General features: G+C 40.4%; 1 protein-coding gene and 1 pseudogene across 1 annotated transcript; both read right to left on the bottom strand.

Moving 5' to 3' along the window:
- Positions 1-4,603: 4,603 nt before the first annotated feature.
- On the bottom strand, positions 4,604-9,184 carry LOC139475792 (mucin-22-like; annotated as a pseudogene).
- Positions 9,185-10,585: 1,401 nt separating this feature from the next.
- LOC139474916 (lectin BRA-3-like) lies at positions 10,586-13,359 on the bottom strand. Its single transcript, XM_071258109.1, has 5 exons — positions 13,261-13,359; positions 13,026-13,114; positions 11,767-11,863; positions 11,080-11,302; positions 10,586-10,651 (listed from the first exon to the last, which is right to left on the bottom strand). Exons 1-5 carry the CDS (start codon positions 13,307-13,309, stop codon positions 10,633-10,635), a joined length of 477 nt encoding a protein of 158 aa, XP_071114210.1. The 5' UTR covers positions 13,310-13,359; the 3' UTR covers positions 10,586-10,632.
- Positions 13,360-17,986: the final 4,627 nt, after the last annotated feature.

Here is a 17,986-nt window from a genome sequence, read left to right on the forward strand (position 1 = left end):
TGGGCACAGGAACCATCAGCATTGTACTGGAAACGAATGTCAAGGGCAGTTACTGTGACCTCTGACCCACAAGGCGCTGACACACTGCAGGTATTGTTGCCCTCCAACTGAACTGCGTCCGGGTAGTTATCGTTGTATAGATACAATGTAGAGCCTTGGAAGACAATGCTGTCGGAAATACTCTGGTGGATACTTTCTGTCGCAAACAAAAATTCAGTAGAATAAGTCAAATTATATTTTAAATTATGTCCATAAAGAATATGTATTACTATATTGGCATTGGTTGACATTACGTTATTTAAAACCAAATACACAGGGCAACTCCATGCAACATAAACATGCATGACTATATCGGTTGACAAGTAATACGCGTCCTTCATTCTCGAACATATTTTTACCAAATGATTAAAGTTTTAAGACAATGTGACCCATGTGCTAAGCGCTGGATTAACTTATACTTCAGTAGAACTTTGTGTACGTTGACCATATGCAGTCTACATTGACCATTGCTTTTCGACCTTTTGACAATGGCTTTCTCTTAATGTTGTGGTCACAGGTGCCCCTGTCGCCTAAGTGGTTTGATTCCTATGACGGGGTCTTCGAATACAAGATTCGGCCTGATAATGGTTCCTGGTTTGTCGGCACCATACCTGTGCTCATGGGTTTCTATTGACAACGTCTTTGGATTGTCCTCCTGCATAAAGCTGACACGCCGTGATATAACGGAGATACTCCCCACTAAACCCACTGAATCAGTATCCCATATTTTCAGTATAGTGTTCTTGATGAGATTAAATTTATTAACTTTACCTTTTCAATTCAACCCTACGTATCTTACCATAGGCCGACCACGACAACAGTTGAATTGTACCCCAGTTACAAACAGAGACATGTGCAAGGCGTTTGAAAAGGTGATCAAAAGGTAACACTGTTTGTGTCTATTATCAACTCACCAGGTATGCAGTAGTAGTTCACAAGCATGTAATTAGTTGGTGTCAAGCGAGCAAGGAAGTCACATGGCCACCCTGCAGTGACCCTGTCAACTCTAAGCATACAGTCAGTTCTTTCCAGTACAGTTGGTGTAAAACCCCAGGCCTTTTCCTTGTCCGTCCAATTCAAACTGACAGTCGTCTTTTGCGTGTGTGCAACACTTTGTGTGGTTCCTGTTTAAGTCTGTTGATTCGCTGGGGCAGTTGATAGATTTATTTTTAGAGCCAGCATAGAAATCTTTAAGAGCAATTATCTCCCCTGGTTGGCAATCCGGTTCCAGAAAATCAAAATCTGAAGACCCTGTCCCAAAACAGCCCGAAGATTGCTTTGGTGTCTCCCTGTCTCCAGCCTGACTGGGTGTCTGTGGCACGACATCGCGTGTTGATTATAAACTCTCTCTTTGTTTGCAGACTTGTCTTGAATTTACAAGCATGGTTATCATTAATTTTAATCTGACTCCCAGAACCTCAGAGCTCAGAAGCAGATATTATGTTCTGCCGTTGGGTTAGAATTGAATGTATTTATTAGGTTGTTTTACAGGTATAGGTACACGTTTGAAGGTCGGTTCACCATGATTGTGTCTCTAAATGTGTGCCATATCCGTGATCACATTGGGCTTTCAACCCGAACCAAGCCCACACGCTATGAAGTATTGTTAAAAGGCAATACATTCACTCGATCACACATAATCTGAGACATGTTCATTTGTAAGCAATGGCCTCTCCTATAGTGACATTAGTGTCTCGGACAGAGATATGTTTGTTCGCCTCATAATCAGTTCTATAATGTGGAATATAACCCCTTTTCTTTCCTGGACCCTACAGAGATGATGCGTGTGAGTGAGTGAGTGAGATATGATGAACACCTCTTTTAACCGTATGTTAGGCAGCTTAATATGGAAGTGTTTTCCAGATGTCAGACGTTCACCACTTGGTAAAAACCACGGACACTTAGAATCTTAATCAGGGCGCACACGGTATCGGATGACACGCATGAGTATGCACCTGTCAGCATCAGTCCAGTACGTATGTGCTTATTGATATACTGTGTGTAATGGGGTCTCTTTCGAGATGTATACAATTATTAGTCCAGAAATATTAAAGTCATATTAGTCAGCAATCAATCGTTTTAGCAATACCCTTAACTATTAGTGTATAATGAGTTTCTGATAGCTGGGAAAACGAATATCGATGTTTTCCTCACAAAAAGTTAGTTACTTTATTGAACACTTCCCTGCAATACTTCAATGGTGTTCCGTTGGCGAGTGACGCAGCATACACAGTTCTATCAGACTCGGATTATTGATAATTTCATTGGTAATTGGAACGAAAATAATTTTAAAGTTTATCGCAACCATTGAGGTGTCATTCAAATAATATGGCATTGTGTATTTTTCCAAAGGTAATATATATGGTTACGTACTAGTTTTAAATCTATGTCTGTGATAGTCAAGTTATGTAACTGTCCTTTGTCGACATGTTTTATATAGTCTATATTTATGCATTATTAATGTATAATTTTTCTCTCGTCACGATATGGCTGAAATATTGCTGAATATTATTAGATTGAGTATCAGCTCCAAACTCATGACGAATGAAAAGCAATACAGTCAATAGGATTTTGTTTGTTTTTTGTTTAACACAATAGTCCAGCTGTATGACGGCTGTCTGGAAGTCAGTGATTGAATCCGTTCAAAACAAACCTGTGACATAATGTCCAAACAAACTGTTACTTTGGCAGTCACCCGAGTATATTTCCTCAAGTTTATTGATAGAGCACTTTGGTAGATGTTTGATGGTCTTTTCACTGCCAGTGACCACATGTAAAAATCGATTAAATGTGTGTGTGTGTGTGTGTGTGTGTGTGTGTGTGTGTGTGTGTGTGTGTGTGTGTGTGTTTTCTGTTAACATTTATATATTGTTTGATAGGCATTACTTAGAAGTAGGCGGATGACAAAATGGACACAATTTAATGTATGGCAACTTCTTTCATTACTGTAAAGCGACGTTTGGGTATAGATCCTTAGACCATTGTCAAGCAGGGCGTACTTAACAACAGTATAAGGATCTACATTGAAAAGTCGCGTTTACAGTAACTAAAGAAGTTCCTAGCCATTAATTAAATATTGTGTCTACTTTGTACGCTTATATAGTATATTTGTGGTGTTCACATAGTGTTGTTGACAATCCAGGTTTTTATGAACTGCAGCATGTGAAAAACAACTACTGGTCGGAACAGTGCGACTATCGGTGTGGGACTTCTATTTTTCTCTCCCCCGGTCAAGTGTTGTCCTAATCGTCTCGTGAAAAAGGGGTTCGGATACAATATCTATTTGTGTGATGAAAGTATGTGATAAATCTAGTTTTGAAGTCCCGGTCTGGTGGTACCTCCACTTTACAGTAAATAGAATGTTGATGAGTGCGATATTTTCGAGGTGCAATAAGGATATTGGTTACAGCCACATAAAACGTCATATACTCATTGTTCACATTCGTGGGTATCGTGATCACACGTCAGACGTGTGAATGGGGAGTTGATATTTGGACAATAAACTGTTTGCTGTAAAGGGGGCAGCGGCGCGCACATTTATGTGAAAGCAAGGTGCCCACCGTTTATCAACATTAAATCGCTTCAAATCACCTGCACGCCCTCTTCCGTCAACCACTACCGACAATGACATAAGTACTATTCTAAAAATATTACTTTCACGGTGATGCGGCCGTCAAAATCGGCTGTTTCAATCAGAAGGGGTTTATTGCGATTTGATGCTTCTGGTCGACCAAATAAAAGTATTTTCCAAATTTATCTTAGAATAATCTTCATATTTGAGTATTGCATTAGTTGTACAGACCCGTGTCAAATCAAACCGAAGCATGTAGCTGGGGTCCTTTCATGACTACATCTTGGCGCCAAAAAGACATCAAGAAAAGACATGTTTTACCATGTTGTATTAACCACATCAAAGAATTCCTGCCTTGCATCAGATATTATTTGGAAGCAACATAGTTTAAGGTGCTGGGAAGTAAATCAGAAAATGTGAAATATTCGAGGACCAATTCGCAGCTGCACGTACATTGCCAAAACTCTTCACCATTACGGAATAGCAAATTGGAACTCTAATATGTGTCGTTGAGCTAGTAGATGATTCCATAAACGATGCGTTGTAACAGTTGATTTTTATAGAGAGTGTCATTGGTTTAATATGAAATACAGATCCTACTATTTCTTTGATCTTCTGATCGGATGAATGGGGTGTTATTGTGATTAGAGCGAAAGCCAATGTTTCTCAACGAGAAACGGATTCCTTAACCCAGTGCAAAAGTCATCATGATACTTCATGTTGTTTGAAATACATCCATTGTAACAACTCACTCTGCACTTGATGCTATTAGAAGATAACTCGTCAGAAAGGTTAACTTTCTAAAAACACGATTTGTTTGTAGCTCATGATTGTATGTTACAAGGTCTTTTCTAAATTGAAACGCATCGGTTAACCCAGAAATCGGTTCTTTAACAGCTAAATTGTCTAATCAGTAATTAACTACACACATGAATAGTTAACAAACACACAGTTTTAGGTTTACATTCAGAAAAGACAAAACAGTGGGTCACATACGTGGCAGCAGCAGTTAATAACTAGTCCTGTAATAAATGTCACTGCACTCACGATCCTGAACCGCCAGGGACAGATAAACGAGAAACATATTCCATCAAGTAATGACCATAGATAGGGTTGAACCGGAACATCTGTAGGCGGAAACCAGCACCAAACAACAGTTGCCCTGACACCAATAAGTCCATATGTACACGTAGCGCTGTCACACGACAAATGCTTGCAGGCATGTTGCCTTCATGATTGTCTTTCCTTTGTCGTCACTGCAGAGTTACACTATTTCCCTCGAGGTTCGAGATACCAAACGTCTGTCTTTACTGCGCCTTTTTTGGACAACTGCGTCGCTGCTTTGTTAACAGTGTATGCTGAACGGACAGTGTGCCACATTTTAGGTACTGTGTCCACAGAAGGAGCCGCCGGAGAGTCATGAGAAGGGTAATCATCCAGCGGCTCAAGGCGCCTGGGGCGACGGACTAGTGCAGTTGTTGCAGGGGCTACTGGGGGTACTTCTGTACTCATCAGGGGAAGAACCTCCACCTGCAACACATGTCAATAATCTCGGAATAAGCGACACATTAAGTAAACAAAAGGATGCTTAGGTATTTTACAAAATGCAAAGGGCGTCTCTAAATGTTTGTTGAAACATTGTTGAAAAGTATCATATACCATTCATAAATATTCATGAAACGCAGTATGGTCCCAAATAGTCTAGGAAATACCTGTGTTTTTCTGAACTTCCTCTTAATAACGTATCCAGCTATGACAGCAAGAACCAATACGACCAGTACTACTGCCACTGGTATCTGCCAAGAATCTGAAGAAGAAATGTAGGATCGTTTTGAATGTACATGTCATTATTGTTTTTCAATAAGACGAAAATAATAGAATATTACCAAACATGAGTACCATTAGTCAGGGTCGACCTTTTTATCTCAGGGACTCCTGTATTTGAATTTAATATTTCTGTATAACCCAGAAATTGCATGTCGTTAGGGTGTTTTGTTGATATATCTGGGGATAGTCCTGTAGGTCAAGGAGTGCTTGTACCCTGGAGTGGTTCGGTGGGGGTATTTGATCCTGTAGATCCAGGAGTGCTTGTGCCCTGGGGTGGTTCTGTGGGGGTATTTGATCCTGTAGAACCAGGAGTGCTTGTACCCTGGGGTGGTTCTGCTGATGTCCCTGTGGACCTGGGGTCGACGGTGGTTACTCGTTTATCGTTTTCACAGACAGAGTTAACATTATTAGAATAGATGGAACCAGCAACGTCTTCCTCATAGGAACCAGAGCGAGTAGTGCCAGCTGGGCATGCTTCACCAGACGAAGCTTCTTCGGAATTGCAACTCATATTGATCACGTCACCGTTTGAACCTTGAATACAATAAAAAGAGAATTAATTAAATAATTAATATTAGAGATCTATGACGAATCATTGTGTACTTCACAGGTATACATGGGTATTTCGTGTATAATAGCTATTTCTAAATATAGAAGGAAGATATTCTAGGGAGGGTGGTGTAAAAAAATGTTTTGGGGCAGGTAGGTTTTAATGGAGAAAATCTGTTCCAGACAATAATGAAAAAAAACCCACCAACATATTGCCCCAGGTGATACAACAAAATTACAGTTGACTGAAGTAGAAAAATATATTACATGCCTTGACGCTATGACTGAAATCACCTTTGATTTGTGCCCATAACCATGTTCCCTTAGTCATGTTAGATAGTGTTATCTGGACGGAGGACGTCTCGCTGGTGTAGGTGACTCCAGTGAAGTTATTCCCGGGACATAGCAATGTCTGAGAGTTGTCCCCATCAGTTATTTCCAGATTGGTGTGTGACCCGTTGGAATAGATATGGATTGTTTCTATGATGATTGATGTGTCACAGGGTGCTGCTACTCTACATGAAACATTGTTACTGGAAGTCGTGTTCTCTTCGCTTTGAATAAATACTGTCGTATAACTTGCTGTCTGGTTAGACGTAGGATCCAGTATATACGTTTCTGAAAAACAGTCGGAAATTAGTAAAAATAATCCATGTTATTAACATGTGATTTCGTCTTTAGTTTACGTCTGTACTACTACACATTCCATCCAAACTTCAGAAAATTGCGAGTGCTAAGCTACTTTTGTTATTCCTTATTTGGCACATGCATACTGCACACGCTGCATGTAAGGTGTTAGCATCACCATATGGCTCCTAATAATCGTGGATTATTCGTGGCACAGTTAGCGAATTCCAGCAATGACAGATGTATCAGCAATGACAGACTAAATCATGAAACAAAGTAAAATTTACGTTATGAGTAGTCTTACCCAGGACACAGGAGAAATCCATGATCATGTATGTCGTGAAGGCCATGTAACCAGCGTCCACATACGTCATGTTTACTCGCTGGCGAGTCACTGGCCTCATGCACCTTGACTTCCCTACACACGCAGATAGGTATTCAGAGAGAGATATTCCCTTATAAAGAGACTTGTAGTCGTTTGCATCGTACGTGCAACACTTCCCACGATCATAATCAGCTCCAAATGCTGCCAAGGCACACCCAAGATTTGCTTTCTTTGCAAATGCGTAAATATTTTCGATTACAATAACTTTAGGACTATCGCATGAAGGTGTAAAGAAATCCAATTCATCTGACCCATCACCATAGCAACCCACTAATTCATTTGTGAAGGATTCTGAAAATTAAAAAAATAAAAAAATATATTTTACTTTAGTTATCACTGAATGAGCGTGTTTAAGGTATATTACACGATCTGGGTAAAACGAAATACGTATAAATTACCCAAACCCGATTGATATGAGAACATATCAGTTTTGCACATGTTATCAATAGTACTTATCAGTTTGTCAACTAAACTAAACATACAATACTGTTACCGCCTATAGTTGTGGAGTAATACACTGGATCAATAGACACTTCCACAGAGTACATAAACAGCAACATACTCTGTCAAGTAAATAAGTTTGGCAGTGGAATAGAGTTGGTCCACAGCATTCTATAGCTATACTGGACGTACCAGGCAGTTTAATGGATCAGGTGGTCACGTTAGGTGACCCGATGATGTGAGTCGATGCACGCAACATCAATCATTGGATGATCATTACTGGGTGCGGTGTTAAACGCATAGCGTCTGGTTTAACGTCGCTTTGAACAGTATTTCGGTAATACCAATGAGGGTCAGCATGATGACGAGAGGTAGCTGAACATTTCTGAGCCTATCTGTGATGGACTGTGTTGATAGAGTTGCTTGCTAATTATGTCAGATCACAATATATATATATTATTCTTTATAATCCCATCCGAGGTCTGCCAACGACACTGATAAATGCCTGGATCCAACTGGTATGACGACCTACTCTTGGTGGTGTAAAACGTCATCCACAGCTGAAAATACGTCATGATTATTTGCATGTTGCTTGTCAGATATTCATTTCTTCAAGCCTTGATATTCTCCCGCAGTTGGAAAAGCAGCTTAACAGGATATTTGCCATTAATGATCTGACCTTTAGGGAGGTAGGATTCCTTTGAGAGCCCAGATAAAAAGAAGCCATAACTTTGTCAGCTGATGGAACAGACTTATCGTGAGTCAACTGTCATTCATAATCATATCACGTATTTTAGCAACATTTTCGTTAATGGTGGCAGGTGAATGTCTTCCCATCTTCCCGACGCAAGGGAGTTAACTGAGTTTTAAAGTCCAGTTTCCACCCTTGCCGAACTAGGCTGCAATTATGGAGTTATATTTTGGCTGGACTAACGAGTCGATGCATAGTCCAGTCGAAATCGCGCAACGAAATCCACATCCGGTTGGTAAACTGCCGTGCAGATTTCGGTCGACTGCAGGATTTGTAAAGCATGTGCTTCGCCAACTGAGCGTCGTCAGATATTTTCCAAATCTTCTCATGTTTTTAATCAAGGTGGTCACGTGATTTGATGCACTTTGCTAAGTAAGGCCCGTTTTATTACAAAATAAATCTTGATTATGTATCGGATGGATCGTCATTTCGTTTGAAACAAAACCAAATGATATGGGAGGTGGAATCTAACTGGTCAATAGGAGGGACATATAAGGGACATAACTCGTAATAGCCACTGATGACGCTACTATCGAACCCAGATATTCCGGCCTAGTTCGGCAAGTGTGGAAACTTGACTTTTCTAGTCAGTCAACTCCCTTGCCTCGGGAAGATGATGTCTTCCTGGCCCTTCACTTCCCATCTTCCCTTCTCAGTTTTGTTCAACATAGAATACCTAGTCCTTTTTATGACTGCAGAGATATTCAGTCTGGTGATGTATTTGGTTCAAATGCAGCATGTTAGTTGCGTAATTATTGTACTTAGACATGCACACTGATGAAGAAATACTATATACCATTCGTATTCAGGCCCATGACTTTTCAGCCACTCTGCATATATCCCTCGAGCTCGCAACATCCTGCAGTTACTGTATTTACACAAGATTTTGCTTGTATTCGTGTCACATTTTGAGGAACGGTATTATACAGGCCTATGTATACTTACCCTGAAAGAAGATGAACATGGCCAGAAATGTGGCGGTACGTCCGTTCATTTTCAGAAGTATGCCGTACGGACCATGGGTCAGATAGCCGGTGGGGCTTGAGGAGGAATGTCAAGACTTCCTGATTTTCAGAACCTGCGAATACGTGTCAGCTGTGAAAAGACATTATATACTAGATGGTTACCTCTGTAGGTTTTCACACTCGAGTCGCCATTGCAGAAAGCGCTCAACAGCTATGTTTATGCGTGTAGGAATTCAACAGTTGCTAGTAGTGCAAGATTGAAATGATATGGGACATTTGTGCTACAAACATAAAGGACCGCCGAGTTATTATGTTTCATTACAGGTTGAGACTAAACCCAGTGCGTGTGTCCGTGATTCCTGTGAGGCACGCATTCCCATGACAGTGTGGTGTCAGTTTGCAGACTGTCTGTCATTCAGCGCATTGAACAGAGCCGGGATATACTGGTAACTCGCTACCTTTGCCTCGGCACGTGTTAGATAATGCCCATGACAGTGTGGTGTCAGTTTGCAGACTGTCCGTCATTCAGCGCATTGAACAGAGCCGGGGTATACTGGTAACTCGCTACCTTTGCCTCGGCACGTGTTAGGATAATAAAACAAAAATGCCATGGGTATTATCTAACTTAGACACTGTGAACGCCGTGGACGCCGTGGCAGTAGTTACCAAAGTTTTCATAAGTATCGGATGAAAGCAATAATAAAGACTTATATCCTTGATTAGTAATAAGACAGAACGAACGTTATATAGACGTTTATCTCTGTCGGATAGTTTGTTACGATAACCGATTTGATCTTAAAATTATATATTTTCCCAACTTGTATAAAAAAAATATTGGGAAAAGACAATACGTAGTACACTACAATAACATGCTCCTTGTCTTTCTATCAGATATACATGTTGCCGACATACATATAATAAAAGCATGTTTAGAATCAAATAGCAGCGTTATCAAAACCCACCAAATACAACCAGAGATGCAGCACACAAAATGTTGTCGATTGTTAAAGCAATTTTCCTTTTAATGAGTCTCAATTTGTGAATGTAAACGACTGCTTCACACTGTGTCCGTTTGGGGTCCCTTGTGGTGTTCTAACTCGTCAGTAGAAACAAACAATTGGTGGAAGTTCCTGATATGTGGACCCTGATCTGGAGTAAGACCGGCGTCGTCTTGATGAGTCACGTGTTGCTTGCCTCTCTGCGGGATAGCTCTAATTCCACAGCAACGTCCTGACGTCATGTTACATATGATCTTATGCTTACATGCCTCAAGTGGGCAAGGGAGATAACTCACCAAATCACATGCCTCCTATTTTCCATGTAGCTGCCAACCCAAGGGTTCTAATCAGTTGTTTAACTCCGTTGGTCATCATCAATACACTATTTCAAAACAAACTTGTATATTTCTCTTGATTAACAACAGGCAATAATTTATGTTTGATTCTTTATTAACCTATTTGCATCCAGAGTTTCACGATCAGAGACTTGCAGAAAGTCTGAAACGGAGAAATTGAGTTGGATTGGAGCGACACCTATAAATGTAATACAGTAAGTCTTTAAGGGACTGAGGCCTTGGTACTGGGGTGTTGGAATTACCATACCTCCATGATCTCTATGGTTGAGATAACGGGCGATAGTTTAAACATACCTTTTTTTCAATATGCTTTTCATGAAATCATAATATGTTTAAACTAGAAAATAATAACGGGACAGCATACATTGGAGTGACGTCACACATGTTTGCACACATCAGATCGATCAATTCTTTCTGTTTTGGAGAACGTATGTGCAACTCCCAGCAGCAATTACGTATTGCCACACTTTGTGTTTATTTATTTACAGATGTCGCAATATTCAAAATATTCATAACATTCTTGATATGGCGTTGAAAGAAGTAATCAAACGTTACGTCATTGTTACTTACGGTCTCTCGCAGAGATACTGGAAATGAGACGTGCAGATATCATCAGCCCATTTGAAGTCATATTTGCCATACATCATCACACAATCTTGCTGGGTTGAGCTGCTGCCCTGGTTGGGTTCCTTTCCACCCCAGTCAAATATAGTCACGTTCTGCCGACTGTTCTCCCAGACCCAAACATTCTCGTGTCGAACGTCCGACGCTCCGATCCATATTTTATCATCCACTGAAACACACATATGATGCGATTACATTCCGATGCAATGTCTTTCTACATAAAGGGACACAGGTGTCCCTGTCGTCAAAGGCGCCGCACCTCGCCACGCAGAGTTACGTCCCTTGGGCACGCCAGAAACCTTTGGTCGTGGGTTCGGGTCCCGATTATGTTTCGAGATTTGTCATCACCGTACCCGTGTTCATGGGTTTCACCAAAGTGGCTTTTCTCCCACACGCCGTGAAATAACTGGAATACTGTTCAAACACCAACTCTTCAGGCCTAACCTGCATTAATGTAGATAAATATAATCAAAATCACTTGGATGTTTTGGTCTACGTCAGCACGACTTTGTTTTGACATCTTGATTCCAAAAGATACATGAGGCAGACCCACATTTATTGTCGCATAAGATATGTACATGTTACTTTCAGGGATACATAGACGGCATTTGTGCATTTATTCCAGCAACTGACCTTTGCCATTGAGTTCTCTCATCAGTGCATGGGCGTTTTGTATCTTGCTTGCAGTGTCAAACTGCGCGAGGTAGCCACTCTTCTTCTCACAGTCAAACTAGGTAAAAAACGATCAAAACCTAATATACATATGTAACATTGTACTTTGTTCCACGCGTCGACATATATACACATTCTACACTTCTACCAACACACCTCTCGACATCAATCGCCTCGGCCAGTTGTACAAGTGTGACCACAATGTCGCCTCGGCCAGTTGTACAAGTGTGACCACAATGTTGCCTCGGCCAGTTGTACAAGTGTGACCACAATGTCGCCTCGGCCAGTTGTACAAGTGTGACCACAATGTCGCCTCGGCCAGTTGTACAAGTGTGACCACAATGTCGCCTCGGCCAGTTGTACAAGTGTGACCACAATGTCGCCTCGGCCAGTTGTACAAGTGTGACCACAATGTCGCCTCGGCCAGTTGTACAAGTGTGACCACAATGTCGCCTCGGCCAGTTGTACAAGTGTGACCACAATGTTGGGAACTACGTATGACTAAAGTAGAACACAAGATTTATGTTTATTGTTTGAGTCTTGCTGATTTGTTAGATTAGTCTTTGAATAATGTTAAAGTACTCTCAATCCCATTAACTTTTATACAGTTCCAATATACATACATAACATACTATTTCACTGAATTGTTTGATAGGCATTACTTAGAAGTTGACGGATGACAAAGTAGACACAATACTGTAAAGGCGACGTTTCGGTAGAGCTCCTTATACCGTTGTCAAGCTTGATCTATACCGAAACGTCGCATTTACAGTATTAAAGAAGTTGTTATCCATAAGTTGTGTCTACTTAACTACTTTATTACTCTGTTCATAATTTATGCATGTACGTTATATAAAATAAGATTTGCTGGCTCTGTTTAGATGACATATGACACTGAGGTCATTCTATCTCGTTCCTTCACGAAAAGTTATCATGAGCAACTAAAAGAAACATATACCACTCACAAATATTCTGTAAAATTTATATGTTTTATCTTATATATACGCGCTCAGAATACCTACAATTCGGGTTTCTAATCAAACAGACACGCTAACATCGGCTTCCCGTTATCGCGGCCCTTGGTAGTGTCATTGTCACACACACATTTGATATATTTTCTCACCCCTGAAGGTTACGTAACCTCATTCAACTCTCTCTCTCCCCCCCCCCCCCCCCCCCCCCCCCTCCTACTCCGTCTCATCCATGTATCACGGACATACCACTGCCAGCGGCCATTCGGTACCGTTTCGGTACACTCTGTAGCATGAGTTGTCAAACCGTGTCCAGCCATTCAGACAGTCGGCCGCTACTGAAATACGCGAGGAAACACATTTCACCACAGTTTTTTTTACGTGTAACGGCTGTCAAGATAAATTATTAGTTTGTGTTGGATAGCTTGTGGAGAAACTTTGGATCCCTTTCAACATTTAAAATATGTGTTGAGAATTTATTTACCTGATGGAAAGACCAAGCAAACTGCTAAGACTGCGGTTATAGGCGACATCTTGGTTGGCAGAGAGAACGAGTGACCAAGATCAGATATACCTTGTCTTACTGATAAGCGTCTGGAATATTCGGTATGGTGCCCTCAAAACTCGTCATGTACCTAGAAAGGAAGTTTTATCGTAGGAAACTGCATAATATATATACATTTCAAACAAAACCGACAAACGAAAACACCACACTAACATGTGAAATTTTAATCTATTATTTATTTTGTCAATATTCCTTTAAAATTTATAACCCAGGATTTGCCCTGATTATGACCCTTGGGTTGTCAGAATCAATTCGGAACTTCAGGGATTTCGACAAAGTGGTAAATGTCTAAGATCTGGATTAATTAGGGATGTCCTCACATACTGTTCAACGCGGCGTTAAACTATACTCACTCACTCACCAACTCACTCAAAAGCTACACAGCACGATTGATTACACTAAACACAAATCATTGATTCCAGCCTAACTGACCATTTAACCTTTGAATCATCAGGCCAGTGCGCACACGTTGAATGCCCATTCAACCTTGAATCATCAGGCGTTGAATGCCCTCCACCGTGCGGGTAACTCAGCAATATCGTGGGATCCTCCGTGAGATAGCATGTCCCTACTGTTCACATTACTTAATATCAGTTGTTGTCTTCTTGGACGCAATACCCCATCTACGGGAATGAATTAGTAGCAATTAACACCAATCCCACTACGTAATGCATAATTGAAGGGGTGGTTCATTCAAAATAGAATAATACGAGTTATTTCCCTTAGATTAGAAAATTTATAAATACTTGAAATCTTTTGACAGCGGTTCCTGGAGCAGTTGGTTACAAGGACACTTCTAGCAATATTCCAGCAATATCACGGCAGGGCCGACCGCTGATGGGGAGGGTGCGGGGAACCAGCATTCAATCAATAGAGTTCAAATACAGTTTGGACTCCCCATACATCCGTGCAGGTACATAGACTTACATAACATATGTTAGTCCTGCACCACGACTGTGGAATATATTTATTTTATGAAAATAAAACAATCGAAAAACGTATACAAAAGCAAGGCTAGGGGAAATTATTTTTTTAGAGTCGAGAAGGGTATTGTGTAATGTAACATTTCATAGACTAAATGTTAGTCTAAACAGAATGATGTTTACTTTGCATGAATATTTTCAATTACAATAATATCTTGAGGACGATAGCAACCCACTAAATATTTCGTGTATACTTTTATTAAATACAAACCCTCTTTTATTCTACATATTTTGTAACGGTTATATACTGTAAATGGGATCAGATATTATTCCCTCAGCGTCCGAGCAATCTTTAAATTGAATCTGAAAAAAAACAAATCAGGTATTAGATAGTTGATGTATAGATATTCGTTTTGGATGCATAATAGTTGCTACTGAATTATAAAAAAAAATACTACCGTTCCTATATAACCTTATCACAAGCACATCAATATCTAAACACACGTCCTGTAAAACTAATGAAGATTGCCAGTGTACATACATACATGCACATGCGTCTGTCTCACAGTCCACGAGCCATATTAGTAATTGCTGGTTTCTATCAAAATGTTATATAGTCAGAGATCAAGCGTTAGTCTAACGTACTCCCATACAATCCCAAGGGAAGCACACGTTGTCAGAGGAAATTTGGGGATTCACGCATGTGGAAAATACTTCATACGTGACATATTCATTCTTATCTTGAAAGCACTGATAAGGTCGAACACCAATTTTATTCACCATGTGCCCAAAACACATGAAACTAAACACACACACAATTCCTTTTATCCCCTCCACCCACAGGCCAACCCCTACTTTTATACAGAGTATTTTCTGCACAACCGATATTTTAATCAGTTTAGTTCTATATGCATATGCTCAGGTTATTTGTTTTTACTTTTGTCGTTTGATTTGTCTCTCGTTAAGATTCTGAATCAGTACCCGTGGTGACACGGGACAAGGGGACTGCACCCCACCCCACAATACTGACCTACAGACGTGTGTGTTTCGATTCTGCACCCCTAACCCTCTGAACTGATGCCGATTTATAGTGCTAGCCCACTGAGACACCATGCCGCAGTTTAACACGAATAGCCCACTCGGACAACAGTGTACATCAAGTACCATCTTTTCACGTCTATTGGTATCACGCGGCCTGTGATCGAACCACGGACCTTCCACCCTGTGAGCGGACGCTCTACCACTAGACAACGGACTTTTGAACTAATGTATTTGAACACATACCATCAACACAGAATATCAGTGTGAGGAGAACGCCGGTTTCCCGGAAAGTCGCTGGATATTTTAGAACACTTGATACCAGACCTAAGGGTGCGCTATCATACAGATATGGGAACAGAAAAAAATATCTACAAAGTGTACACATCAGGTGCGCGGGAGGCGAGAGCATTCCTTCTGCCAGGTGGCCCGACACCTGATGATAGCAGCAGGCCAAAGTCCCCTCCCAGCGTACAGCGGTGCACGTACTGGTGGGGCACGGCGACCACATGACCCACTCGACATGTTCATAAAGATTATCTATCTACATCTTTGTCCACACGAAAGGTGAAGCATTTATTAAACTCATTAACGCGGATGCCTTTTATAGCTCTTTGGTTATCTAGAACGTTGTTTAGATACACTTTGAAATTATTGCTGTTATGGTGAACGCCATTTTAGCGTCCCTTGAACTAGACTGACTGAGTATGGTTTTACGCCGCTTTCAGCAATATTCCAGCACTATCATGGCAGGGGTCACAAGAAATGGTCTTCACATATTGTACCCATGTACAATTGGACCCAGGTCTTCGGCATGACGTGCGAACGCTTTAACCACTAGGCTACCCCATCCTTGAAAAAGAACGTTAACGAGAACGATGGTAGTCATTAATTATGCGACTTCCTCTCGGTCAATGCACATACTTACACTGCCTGTCGGAATTAATATGGCCAGAGGTCATGAGCTTGTTGTACGTGTGCACAAATGTGTTCAATATATTACAATTCCTTAAATTATTTAAATTGGTACACATCACATCGACCTTCGATATTTAAATAATCATTGTTAGGACAAACCTAGGCCCCCACTCTCCACAGATACACAGCAGGTGTTCAGAAGTTTGTTTTTCTGAGTACTTAGATACGGTATCAAAAAAATGTACAATCTTTCTGGCACGTACTAGTGCTGCAGTGTTAAAAAGTTAGATAGCGGTGATGTCTGGTAAGACAGACGTGACCATTAGTTAAACTTCACAGATAATGACAACTGAGCAAATTCTCGTTCCCACTCCTGACCAATCGTCAAACGTGCATCTTGGTCTGGTTATTTGAAAATATCCATTGGTCATTGAAAACATATAGGTGTTTCAATAGTTCCCCGTGGAGGTACATGGGCAGACTTTGCCCCTAGTTCCCTATGTTTGTCATAAGCGCCAGCTACACGTAAAACTTGGATTGGATGTTGACGTGGCTGTTGACGTGGCTGTTGACTTGGCTTTCACAGATAAGATTTTTCCTTATCTGGTCCATTATCGCAAACTGGCTTCTCAATAAAAGGAAAACAAAAATTCATTTTTCAAAAGAAAACCTTTCACTCGAGTATACTTTTCAAAACAATTATACCGTAATCTCCATAATTTTGGTGCTGGAAAAACCCATATTTGACAAAAGAATTCAAGGTACTGGCCAAGCTGCTATTTACTCCTCTCTTAAAGTATAATAATTTGTGGGTAATGTACACAGCAGTGAAATGAAAATGCCACATAAATAGAAAGTTTTAAAACAAACAGAGTTGACAAGCGACATGTTATGAATAGTAAAGTTTTCTGAATGTCTATCATTAAATCTTGATTAAAAAGAATAGTAAGTAAAATTAATCTGTCCTTGAAATTTGAATGTAATGTACTTCCTCTCAAGTACCTCAGCAATTGAGAAATGTAGACGCCATCAGCAGTAGCCGATGGTATTCTGCTCGCACAATTTGAAAATCGAAACCATCACTTTTGTCATACAGCTTCATACAGAATGAGGGTTCTATCTTTTTAAGTTTCTATGTAGATGGGACACTGAAAATGGTTTCTCAGTTTTATCTTTCATTTCCATCTCTGGTGGGCAGATGAAGTAAAGATGGGTTTTCATGTTGGCGTTGTTGATAGATATGAGGCCATCTGTATGTCTGATAGGTCGCGATAAAAGTCAAAGCCTCAAGGGTTTCATATTCATGACACGACTGCACGTGCAAACTGAAAGTACAGAGACGGGTATTTTATTACATGGGCTCAGCATATCATGAAACTATGTATGACTTGGCAGACTCTGTATAGTGGGTTGTAATCAATTGTTCACGGCACTTTAGAAACATTAAAAATATGTGTTTTCGAAGACATCTCCCCCCATATCATATGCTGGCATTGGCAAGTACTACAATTGGTTTACATCAACCCCTATCTTCATATATACACAATGATTACAGAATACAATACATCCAACGGAAATATTCCTGAAGTCAAGGTTGGTTTGTAGATATGAACTTGTTTATTCTTGTGATGTCATGGGGATATTTATTACTTAATTACTATCTTGTGTACAGTAGTTTTTGAAAGTACAGGTGTGAGTCATCTTTGTGGAAAATCCTCATTAACGTGTGAGGTGTATCTAACGCCGTTTACGCAGCATTTCAGTTA

This window comes from Haliotis cracherodii, unplaced genomic scaffold, assembly GCF_022045235.1.
Source record: "Haliotis cracherodii isolate W230 unplaced genomic scaffold, xgHalCrac1.p SCAF_3, whole genome shotgun sequence".
NCBI lineage: Eukaryota > Metazoa > Mollusca > Gastropoda > Lepetellida > Haliotidae > Haliotis > Haliotis cracherodii.